Below are 12669 nucleotides of genomic sequence, written 5' to 3' on the forward strand. Positions count from 1 at the left end.
ACTTAGCAGCCTTTCTACCAAATAAAAAACTAAAGGGTAACATATTTTATTGTACTTGAAAATTATATTCCAAATTATATTCCAAATACAAATTATATTCAAATTATATTTCAAATACAAATCACTAGCAAAAGAAACAATTTGTAACTCCTTCCAATCAGAATGTGTCACTAATACCTAAACTTATTGTCATTAAGTTTTTATTCAGTACCGCCACTTGGAAAGGCAGAAGTGCTACTGAAAGCTTCCTGAACTCTAAGGTTGCAGTACTAATCACTCTTGTGTTTCTCAGTTGATACCTGTATTTGCCTGGGTTAAACTGTTTTTATTCATGCCTGAATTTTGAGAGGTCAAAAATTCTAGAGAATCTCAGAACACTGGCCTAGCCTATAAATATAATTAACAATAGAATTGTATCACAGCGGCCAGTTGTTTCGCCGGATTTGGCATTGGTTACTAGTCGGGCCCCACCCAGGGGCCTAGGACGTCGTAACATATTTTTGTAATATGCGTGCGGATCCAAGCAGTGCTGCTTTTTACATTTGACTGATGGTGATTTTGTCAATTTTTAACTGTTTTAAATGTAAATAACAATCATCATCATCATCATCATCATCATCATCATCATCATCATCATCCCAATAGAAGATAATTGTCTATAGCCCAGAGAAAATTGTAGTATTATGGTTGTTTGTTCTTTGAGCCTGGTTGATTGCTTGCAGACATTTCATTACCCAATTTGATAAAATCACAAGTATGAGTGAGTGAGTGAGTGTAGAGTTTGTTGCTTATTTAGATGTAATAGCTTGCCCTGCCAGTTTTGTTGAGGGTGTAGTGTCCTTCTTGATGGTTCCTTGATTTACACATTGTTTTCTGTTTTGTTGCTTGCCTGGTGCTGACCCCTGCTTATGAAAGTGGGCTACTCGAGGAGAGTTGTGGTAATCTTTTTGTTTCTTTCCTAGGAGGAAGATGAATATGATGATGATGATGATAATATTGATGATGATGATGATGATGATTTCATATCCTAAAAAAGGGATATGGGAGAGCCTATATTGGGAGAGCCTTCAGTCTTGCAAGTGTCTCTAGTTTTTATGCTGTTTTCATTTTTGATCGGTAGCCTCCCAGAGTGGGTTATAAAATGGAGGGCTATATAAATGTTTTAGATTAAAAAAAAGTAATGCTGTAGTGCAAACCTATCCATTCTAAAATATGCAAGAGATTCCACACAAAATTTAACTTGATTCTACTGTCCATTTTCAAGAATGAATTATTTGATCATATTCTTCTAACCTAGGCTTCCCAATAGCATGAAGCAAACTCCTTGTCCCGACAAAAACACCTTTTATTAATTTACTGTGAATTCTGCTCATTTGCATACAGCAAAGTCTTTGAGGGAGGATTTACAGTCACAGACCATATCTGGCGTGCAGAACTGACAGGCCGATATCTGCAAAAGGAGCTCGGAGAGTCACAAACCAATTAAGGGCCCCTGTTCTTTAGCTGTTCTCTTCGACTGGCAACTCTGTTCATGCACACACTGGGAATAGGCTCCAGCTGTTCATCTGCCTCACTGATGTCTGCCTCTGAAGTCAGATGATAACTGGCACACAGCAATGGTCCCCTCTCTGCCTCTGACACAGAGCCCTCATCAGAGTCTTTCCCAGACTCCAAGACTGGCCCATGTTCCTCCCCAACCTCTTCACTGTCCGAATCTGCTGCCAGCTCTGCTGGCTACTGGCAGGCTACCACACATATCCTAGAAACTATCAATGGTAAAATGGAAAGTATGCCATAAAAATTAGGAAAATATGCTCACCTGGGCATAAGGAGAAATAAAGCTAGTAATGCACACCAAGCCAGCATCCGCAAATAATTTAGCAACCTCAGCAATCCGACGTACATTTTCTTCTCTGTCTTCTGGTGAAAAACCTAGATTCTTATTGAGGCCTTGTCTGATGTTGTCACCATCTAAAGTGTAGCATGGAATGCCATGGCATACTAGATATTCTTCAAGTGCCATACTAACAGTGGTCTTTCCAGCTCCAGATAGTCCTATGTAATTTTCAAACAAGCAAAGTATTAATCTGTTTCACCTAGGCAGACAACTATTTTTGCAAGAATAAGTTCCAGTGTTCGAAAAAGTGGAAAGACTGGCATTTAGGCCTCTTGAAAATTTCAGTCAGCCTACCATATTAGCATAATAGCATCATGATCTTTATTATATTTATGCCAAAATTAGCCACAATGTCCATGAAATAAAGGAACATAAAATCTGCATAGCGCATAAAAGACATTATGCAAAATATATATTGTTTATGTATCCTGTATCATCAATTATAAGCAACAAATTAAAACGGCTCATAGAACAGCAATCGTGGTCCAACTTTCTACAGTGTTCTTTATCTAAATTCATGTACATTCTTAGCCAAAAGACTTTTAAAATATAACTTTCAATTTTGATAAGAAAGTGATTATTTATACCGACTCACCATGGGTTAAGATTTACCAGTGTAATTCTGCTTGAAATAAGATCAAGAATAAGTCACAGGTTTCCTACCAGTATTTTCTTTTGCCAGTGTAACTGAGCAAATTTATCTTATCAGATGCATGCAGAGAAGTAAGATAAAAGAAGTATGATCACTGCACAATATTTTTTTTCTTAAGACAAAGGAATAAAGGAATCCTAAATTTCCTTTTTATATTTCCCAGTGTTTCTTCTTCATTTATATAAAAGGGAAGGATATGCTCTACCTACTGTTTCTGATTCTGAAGTCTCATAATCACTTGGAAATAATGCAAAGGAAAGATACGATTTGTTTAAAAAATGAATGTAACACAATATGTCCTAAACTGCAATAACACATTTTTCTTCTTTCCAACAGAGTGATACTATTTGCCCAGTGGGCAATAAAGTAGCACACAATATCAGTTTGTGATACATACACAAACATACTCACAAAATACAAAATATAATACAAGTAGCAAGATAAAACAGCAAGGTAGAAAAGGTGCATCAGATTGAAGGTGATTTGAGATTTTATGCTCCTCCTAAATTACTAACTGCTAATGATGTTGAGAGAAAAATGGAAAAGTTAAAAGTAAACATATCTGTTAGGCAGCAGTTTTGTACCTGTTAACCATACTGTGCATCCCCGAAATCCACTTCTGGTCCCCACCACCTGGCCCCTCTTATTTCTGCTAACATGGTGGGCTTGATAGGTGACATTGGTAGCTCTCTGCATCCCCTGAAATAAAGAAAGATTAAAGGATAAAATGGCATTGCTTCTTAAACATCCATTAATGCTTGTAAAATAGAATAGGGGTGTCAAAACTGGTGGGCCCCGGGCCAGATGCATCACACGCAAGCCACACCCATCCTGTAAAATCATGATAGATCACAACACGCCATGTGACGCCATCGACTTTGACACCCATGAAGTAGGAGAAAAAACTGGAAAAATCATTATGTGAACCCCAGTATAGAACACAAATCTTTTCATTTATACACTGTACAACCTCAAAAATCCTAGTGGTGAATATAGCACAGTTTGATGCATTCATGAAATGCCACAAGCCACAGTTTACAAGCCGCAAGAACCGAGGTTCATACATCAGGCTATAATCAGAATTTCAATTATGGTTTGGTGACCAACTTATCACAGTCAGATTCATACACTGAGCTAAAATGTGTGAATGAAGTATGTGGAGTGAAGTCAGAACTATGAAAGTAGATTTACCTGATATTTTTATAAAAGTGAGTATAAAAGTAACCTAACTGTGACAATCATTCAACCTTTGCTTTGTTTTCCTTTAGATGCATTATATAGCATTATTATTATATAGCTGCCCATCTCCAAATCATGACTCTTGGTCCGTTATGGCAAACCTATGGCACACGTGCTCAAAGTGGCACACGGAGCCATGTCGCCTGGCACGTGCAGCGTCACTCATTTCTCTTCTGGGTTTCTGGGGTGCATGAGTGCGCGACTATCAGCTGGCCTTCATGCATGCGACAGTGCCAGAAACTCGAAGAGGTCGTCTTCCGGCTAGCAGATCATCAAATGCACATGTGCGCCAGTAACCAGAAGACTAGCTGGCCAGTGCAAATGCACGCACCGGAAACCAGAAGTTCATTTTCCGGCACATGCATGCCTCCTGTGCAGCTCCTCTTGCAGGTTGTGGCCCAAATGAGCATGCACGCGTGCTCCCTTTTCAGCACTCGGTGCCGCAAAGGTTCGTCATCACTGTTGTAGGTGGGTAACAGTGAAAACAATAACACTCATGGAATTCACAGCCAAAGTAGAAAACAAAACCACTAGAACAAATCGGCACAATTATTGCATGAACTCTGCCATATATCTTCATCTCTATTGATAATACCATGCTTTTAATGACTTGGGAAAGGATGACAAGGTTTGGACCCCTCTAAGCTGGGAGGAATGATGTTCTAAAATGCAGGTACCACTACACAAAAAGTCTCTTTTGGGGCCCTGCTAAATAACACTTCCTAACAGAACATGGCTCTTCTGCCAGATCTAATGAGACAGATAGCCATAAGAGAGAAATCCCCTGAAACAACTTACCATATTTTTCAGAGTATAAGACGTACCGGAGTATAAGATGCACCAAGATTTTGAAAAGGCAAATTAAAAAAAAGGTTTTGCACTCTGCAAACCTCCCAAATGGACCGTTTTTTGCAAAATTTGGCCCCTTTTGGTAAAAAAAAAAGGGGGCATGCGTAGCCTTTAGGAGGCTCATAGAGTGCTCCTGGGGGCTGGGGAGGCAAAAACAAGCAAAAATGGCCCATTTTTGCTCATTTCTGCCCTCGCCAGCCCTCAGGAGCACTGTGGAAGCCTCATAAAGGCTATGCACGGCCATTTTTGCAAAGGAAGTGGGGTTTGGGGAGGCCAAAAATTCTGTATTCAGTGTATAAGATGCACCCAGATTTTCACCCTCTTTTTTGAGGGAAAAAGGTGTGTCTTATACTCCAAAAATATGGTAGTTAAATTCTGATTTATGGCTGGTCTGTTGTTCACTAAGTTGTTACTGGCTCTTCACAAACCCACGGATCATAGAGCTCCTATGTCCTCAATGGTCTCTCAGTTTGCGTTAAATCCTGACTGGTTTAAGACAACCCAAAGACCAGGGTTGACCCAACATACTATAGATAATCTCAAGGAGCAATCTCAATAGCCAACTTTAAGGAATCACTGGAACAAACCATGATCCTAAAACTCACAAAAATGCTGATGATCACCGTCAAGACTACATCTCTAAAATAAGTTAGAATACAGGGAAGCAAAACTCCAAACCCAACTGCTCAAACTAAAACTCGGAACCAAAGAGGTACCTGATCTTAAATGGGTTGTCAACATCAAGCTGCCCACTATGCTCCACAGAAAACAGTATCCTACAGAAAGGCCTCAACTATAACACAGATGATGCTAAACAGTTAGAATTCTTTACAGTTTGGCCACAGCATTTAAAACCACAGAACTTGCCACAGTGACAACACAAAAAGCTTCCTGGCTAAATGAGGAACTGAACCTTTGCCTTTCTAGACATTGTGTCACTCAAATCATTAAACCAAAAGTTATCTGTGAAAACATAAATATCTAGAAAACCATGCATCTGCACTCCTGAACATGTTCATAAAAAGCAGGGTACAATACTAGAAAGACAACCTCAATTAATATTGTTTTATACAAAATGCAAGGAAAAAAAGATAAAGATATACAAATTAAGGCAATACGTTTCAATTTCAGCTGGCCAAAAGATACTTTTATACAGATTTTTAAAAAGTGATTGACTGGAATTACTAGAGAATATAAGAACCTATTAAGATGAAGTTTCTAAAGCAGGGGTGTCAAACTGGATTTCATTGAGGGCCGCATCAGTGATGTGTTTGATCTCGGGGGGGGGGCATGGGGTACGTGGCCAGCTTGAGATCACTCATGTCAAGGGCAACTGTAGTGGCCGGAATGTTTTCCCAAGGAAAACGGTCTACTGAGCTCCATTTTCAGCTGTGTCAGCCTTCTGCAACCCTCTCCAGTGAAAACGTAGCTCAGGAGCTACCCACAGGCCTCACAAGCTTCATTTTTGGCTGTGCTGGCCTCCTGAAACCCTCTGTCAGCTGGTAGAGGCACCGTGAGCCACTCCTTTGCTGTATCCAGGCGGGGCCTGTGAGCCAGATCTAAGCACCCCATGGGCTGGATCCGGCCCCCAGGCCTTGAGTTTTGACACCCCTGTTCTAAAGTATTTAGATCAGCAGTTCTACAGACCTCAGTTTTGTGGACCAAAACAAATTTCAAGTCAAAATAAAATTCAGGATAAAGAATCTTTTATCTCACGGAAAATGGAAAGAATCCAGAACGCTGTAGTAATACCCATTTCCACCTTCATAAAACATCTATACAGCATACCCAGCAGCAAGAACAAGCAATCAACTGCATACTAATCAGCTCTCCCAAAAATAGATTTTCTTCAAAAGTTATTCTATAGACCTCTGACTATTCATTCAGGATCAAGCCAAAAAGTCACAAGCTGTCAAATAACTTGGCTTAGTTCAGCAGTGTTCCATTACAATCTAAATAGTGTTTCAATGAAGACACCATTAATACTAAAAAAATAACATATTCAGTAACTTATGAGAAAAGGGAATCAACCTGCATTTCAATAGCTTCAGTGATTTTTTGTCTAACGCTCACATTTATATGTAGCTTCTGTTAGAAAACAACCTCAAAGATTTATTAAGAATCATTTTTTTCACTAAATAAATGAATCAGTATGTTTTTGACTCATTATTTAATTAGGTTCAAAAAGTTTCACAAACTTTTAACCACCATTGTATTTCAATTGTACATCAGCTACGCAGAGCAAATCAAATACTTGGTTAACAGTGTAAACTTGTCAATCAAAAGGTGACTAATCTAGTCACTCCTCATAACGGCTAAAAATGTGTAAAGATTTGTTCTAGTCCACTTCAATACCCATGCAGAAGATTTGTAGTAACAATGTATATAAGTGGGTGGTTTTTTGCAGAATATTTAATATTTTCCAGACTATGGGATGTATATACCCTTATAATTCCTCAGTGGTCTACCCAAATGCAAATCTGATCTATATTTCTTGAATGCAAATAAATGATTTTTTAAAATGGTAACTTTTACAACTTGTTGGAGTCAGCAACCTTAAATACTCAAAGAGCCATTTGGACTCATTTCCCACAGAAAAGAAAACACCGGGAGCCACAAAACCCTTTCAGCGCCTATTTCCTGAGCAGCCACAAAATTACCATATGTAGTTAAATTAAACATTCTGTTTTCTTCTGAAACTATTCTTTTCTTGGATTTATCCTACTGGGGGTCAAAAAGCTCAATAAATTGTGTGCCAGCACAATTGGTGGGTGCGATGCATATTTTGAGCAACAGGGAGCGGCAGCAGAGGGACGAAAGAGCCACATGCGGCTCCAGAGCCACAGGTTGCTGACCCCTGAACTTGTTCCTGTAGTTTGGTTATAGGTTAATTAAATGAATACTCTAAGAGCCACAGAATTATCCTGTACTAACTTAAAAGATGCAGAAGTCATCATTTTTAAGTACTAAAGGACAGACGACTGAGCCAAGAGCAGCTCCCACGGCATCGTGTGTACTGGAGTAGGGGCAGACAAAGCTCACGCAGTGGCGAACATTTCGGGGCCGCAGTAGTTCAGAAAAACCCCTCTCTTCCGTTCCACAGACAGTTCAGTCAGGTCGTGAGCCTGGAGGAAATACTCGACGCATTCAAGGAACGCATCCCACGACTCTGCATCAGGGCAGAAAGCCGCGAAAACAGAAGCGGCAGCCATGGTAGGAACTTGAACGGGGTCCGTTTCACCTGTCCTCGTCGCCAGTTTTAAGTACTAAAGGACAGACGACTGAGGAGCATTGCTTCAACAACTGTTTATTGCCAAGTAACATTAAGAGCGAACAGTGCTAACCAGAACAGAACGGAGACACTAAAGAGCCGCCTGACAGCTATTTATATGGGCAGCTGTCAGGGGGGGAACCAATAGGCAAACAGCATTTCTCCTGCCGGCCGGCAACTGCACCAGAGCCAATCAGGGCTCTTCTCTGCTCTGACAGCGGTAGCCAGCCGTGTCTGGGAGGACGTAACAATCATTGTTTACAACGAATTTTAAAACCACAAAATAAAAACATATTAGCAATCAATGTTGACGAACATCTTATATGCACTGTCTAGGGTTTTCAGGTACAACCTGAAAGCCTTTAAAGTGAGGGAATGACAGATGCCACTTCTATATTTAATCCTAGTCTATTTTCTGGCTCAATTTGCAAATGGGAAACCATGTCCAATGAATTATTCCTAGAATACAGTATGCTTCTTCTTGTATGAACTCATCTTTCCTATACATTTTCAACCTACAGAGATGCTTTGTTCCATGTCTGTTATCTCTAGTAAATATGACATCTGGCTAGCTACTCCATCCTCTATTCTCTCCCTATTCTCTCAGCTACTATGAGAGTGAAACATTTATGGGTGGATTATATGGACTGCACTATGACCACTAACCAACAGCAAAGAGTCCCACAACATTTCGTTACCTTCTAGTGGTCATTTCTGCAGCCCAGATGTCACTCAGGTTATCTGATTCCAGGACACATTTATTTTTAGATAGTTGTCAGATATCCATTTCCCCCAAGGTAGTATTCTCACCATAACATAGGCAGCATGGGACTTGTAGTCCACCACACCCAAAGAACACCAAATTGGAGAAAAACTGAATGCACTCCATTGGCGTCATTATTTTGTGTCTGGAAAGGCACAATGACAGGGACTGTCAATTTTCTAACCTTTGGCCAGTACTGTAAATTTAACCTATCAGACACACAAATCCCATGGATAAAATTCCACATTTGTTCAAGCCCAACCTCGAATGAGTGCTCTCATTCAGAGAACAGCTCCACAAAGTCTCTCAGTCTCCCAAGACTTATGAATAGCCACATTGTATACCAGAGATTTCAGCCTCCACCCCCTTCCGCCTCAACTGAAATAAAGTGATACTGAAGGGTGTCGATTCAGCATTTCCTCGGATTTCTCAGCCCTGCAATTTTTTTGGCCACTGGGCAGTTTGAAAGGAGCAAACGTGATTCCTGAAAACGGATCCCCCATCACAAAGCCATCCGAGAGACCTGTAGTGAGCAGATTCCTTCCCTCTTTGGTGGTTTGCCCCTTCTTTGGTTCTGCAACCCAACAAGACAAACACAGACTTCAGAACTGCAGAAAAAACAATTACCATATTTTTCGGAGTATAAGACACAACTTTTTACCCCCCAAAAGAGGGTGAAAATCTGGGTGCTCCTTATACTCCAAATGTAGCCCCCCCCCACCTGGTCCATGCGTCGTATTTTTGGGTGGTTTCAGGCAGCAGGGATCCTCACTTCCACATGGAGCCTGATTCCCAAAGCGGCCCAGGGAATTGCATTGAAAGCCTTTTGAAGACCCCCCTCAGGAGCCGCCAAATGCTTGCCACCCCTCTGACACCCGCTGAGCCTCCTCCCACCGCAGATGCACCTTTTCTTTTCTCCTGGCCAGTTCCGCCACTTGAAACATGAGGATCATGAAAGAAAGAGCTTTCAGTTGGCAGCGCCTTACGCATGTACCGTTTTTGGAATCGGGGAGGAGATCTGCCCCCTGAAAAAGCTTTCCTCCACAATCCTCACGGGTGGTCGAAGGGCGGTAAGGACTTGGCGGCTCCTGAGGGGTTTGAGCCTTCTCCGCTCGCAATGTCATCACCCTGAGGGCATCACTGGCAGAAAGCTCAACTCAGGAGGCTTAGTTCAGGAGTTCAAAGGCAGCTTTGAATGAAGCTTGATTGTACCCCATTCCAGGTTTTTAACTTCCTGATCTAGCATCCAGAGAAATCTAGCCTCTCTGAGGCATCTCTCATTTGCAGGAGGAGGAGGAGGAGGAGGAGGAGGAGGGGGGGGGGGCGGCATATACAAAAGGCTCTGAGTAACTGGGAAAGAAAGCCACGCTTGGGACCTGCCGGAAAAGTGGATTTGAGATCAATAAAAGCCTTACCCTTTAGCATGATCAAGCCCCCCCCCATTGCAGTTTTGCCCTCCCTGCTCCCAAACTCTCTGCATGCCTCAGTTTTCAGAGGGTTTGGGAGGCCTGCAGAGTGCTGGGGGGGGGGGGAATCTTTTTTTTAAAAATTACCTCTTTAAAATCTTGGTGCGTCTAATACTCTGAAAAATACGGTACTGCCAATCTGTCTTCCATTGAGGACCTGTGCACTGCAGGAGTCAAAAAGAGGGCACCAAAGACAAATTCCTTGTGTGTCCAATCACAGTTGGCCAATAAAGAATTAATTCTATTCTATTTTATTCCTGAAAGCACAAATAAATAAATAAATAAACGAACAGGGCAGCTTATTCAATGGATGCAACTGATCTCCTATCTAAGCTGTCGAGCCTTTGCAATCCGAATTATTCCACCTTCCACGCAGACGCTACTGTTTCTTTCCCTGCCCATTTCTGGTGAGACATTCCCCGGTCAACTGCTTGCTTTCGGGCAGCAGAGGGCTTCCATGCCCCCCACCCCACCCCCGGTTTCCTTCGCCTCCGCTTTCTCGGTTGGGCGCTCCCACCCACTCACCATCCCTGTCGAACCTACCCAGCTCTGCACTTTGTTGCTCAGCTTGACTTTTTTGCACTGGCTGGTGGGCAAATCCATTCGCGGCGGGCGCGGTTAAAAAAAAAAAAAAAGCAGGAGGCAGAGGCGGCGGGAGGGATGCCGAGAGGACAAATAAGGCAGGCGGGGACTTCGAACACGAGAAAAGCGAGGAGCGGCGCTAAAGGTTGCGAGATGCCGGCTTGGCACTTTCAGAGGATCTTTCCCGGGTTGCTGCCGACCAGGGTTGGAGAGATGCGGAGAGATGGAGGGAAGGGAGGCGGGGTGCGAGTGGGTGGGGCGCGCGCCGCACCGAGCAGCGAACCGAGGCTGCGCGCGTACCCACCGTTTCCGTCCGCTTTCTCTCCCCCCCAACCCCTCAGGCCTCCGCGCAGCGCAGGGTCCGCCTAGCCGGCTTTTCAAGCCGACTCTACTGTTAGACGGGGGAAACGACGTCTTCCAATTCAGGAGAAAAGGCCGGGGGCTTCCGGTTGGCCACTCTAGCCTGCACGGGCTCGTCTCGTTCGTGGGGAAAATGGCCTTCGCAGAGCTTGGGGCGGGGGGAAGACGGGGCTGAGGGGAGAGTGAAGGATCGGGATTCCCCGGCGGATTTTAGCGGGAGGCAGGGAGGGATATTTTTTTCCCCGGCTGCCTCAGCATGGCTTCATTTCTCTCTTCTAAATTAGGATGGTAGTTAAAACGAACCTGACACCCAGTTAACTGGATTACTTAAGGAAAGTGTTTGCTTCTCGTTTAGCTTCCATGGCTGTAACGCAGAACCCCATATAGTGCTGAAATTCATCTTGGAAAAGCTGTGTTTTGGAATAGACAGCACTTTTTTAAAAAATAAAACAAATTTTGATAGGTTTGTTTTTCTTTCCAGGAAACTAGATGGAAACCCTGAGATCCTCCCAAGGCAGAGGTCTTCAAACTTGACAACTTTAAGACTTGTGGACTTCAACTCCCAGAATTCTCCAGCCAGCTCTGCTGGCCAGACACTGACCAGGGTGTGAATCATCCCTAAGTATCGTCCTTACTCTGCTGAAACAGAGAGACCTGGCAATGTCATCCAGTGGTATTTGGGGGCAACCAATGGTTTGTTCTGCCCAATTAATCACTCTCTGTAGTGATTATGTTTTCAGCAGAAACAATTATTTTGAAAAAATTGAGATGAGTTGAACAATATTTTTTTAACGGAGTTTGGTAATAGTAGTACTTGAGGAAAACAAATGGAAAGAATAGTTGTGTCAGGTTTCCAGAAAACAAAGTTGTTATAAAGCTTAAAAAAAAAAAAAGCTTTATTTTGCTCACCTAATACACTTTGTGAAGCATTTCTTTTGAATGCTGTTGTACTACCATATAAAATCTGCCTGTCTTCACCAAGAAAATACAGCCAAAAACAAAGTACTGAACAATGACTGAGCTTGCAGTTAATAAAAAGCCATATTATTGTTTGCTAGGTTTGATTTAGTATGCATGGTCTTATCCACTGTATCTTCTAGAACATGAATTATTGTTACGTGAGAATTTATCAAATTAAGTTTATTGAGTAAACCAAAATGAAATCATGTTTTAGTTAGGCATGAGTATCCAGACTTTATCTGGATACAATACAATTAAAGTATTCCACTCTGCTAACTCTCCCATGTCCTTCCGCTGAACTAATATGCTGATTCTACTGCAGCTTCCAAAGACAATCTGATTTCTTTTATTTTTAAACTTAAAAGTTTTGCCTGCTTAAAAATAAATTAATTTGGAAGAAAAGTGTAAACAATTCACTTTTTGTCTTAAACCAGCTGTCTTAAACCAAAAAGTGAATTGTTTACACTTTTCTTCCAAATTAATTTATTTTAAGCAGGCAAATAAAATTATCTGTAAACTATATTGGAGGCTGAGCTGTTTCTAGAACAGGGGTCTCCAACCCCTGGTCAACTGACTGGCACCAGTCCGTGGCATGCCAGCAACCAGGTTGCACAAACAAAGCTCCATCCA

The 12669-nt window shown here is 42.0% G+C and overlaps 1 protein-coding gene across 2 annotated transcripts in view; it reads right to left on the minus strand.

Moving 5' to 3' along the window:
• The window catches only part of PAPSS1 (3'-phosphoadenosine 5'-phosphosulfate synthase 1), a 61417-nt gene extending 49032 nt beyond the window's left edge, over positions 1 to 12385 (minus strand). The window contains exons 1-3 of one of the 2 annotated variants that reach the window (XM_032224575.1): positions 11024 to 12385; positions 3134 to 3248; positions 1820 to 2055 (exon numbers count right to left, since the gene is read on the minus strand). In XM_032224575.1, the coding sequence (XP_032080466.1) occupies positions 1820 to 2055; positions 3134 to 3245 (348 nt within the window). In that variant the 5' untranslated portion in view covers positions 3246 to 3248; positions 11024 to 12385. Of the gene's footprint in view, positions 1 to 1819; positions 2056 to 3133; positions 3249 to 10680 lie in introns of both variants that reach the window. The other variant, XM_032224574.1, reaches the window with a different exon arrangement.
• Between the last annotated feature and the right edge of the window lie 284 nt (positions 12386 to 12669).

Source organism: Thamnophis elegans, chromosome 9, assembly GCF_009769535.1.
Source record: "Thamnophis elegans isolate rThaEle1 chromosome 9, rThaEle1.pri, whole genome shotgun sequence".
Taxonomy (NCBI): Eukaryota; Metazoa; Chordata; class Lepidosauria; order Squamata; family Colubridae; genus Thamnophis; species Thamnophis elegans.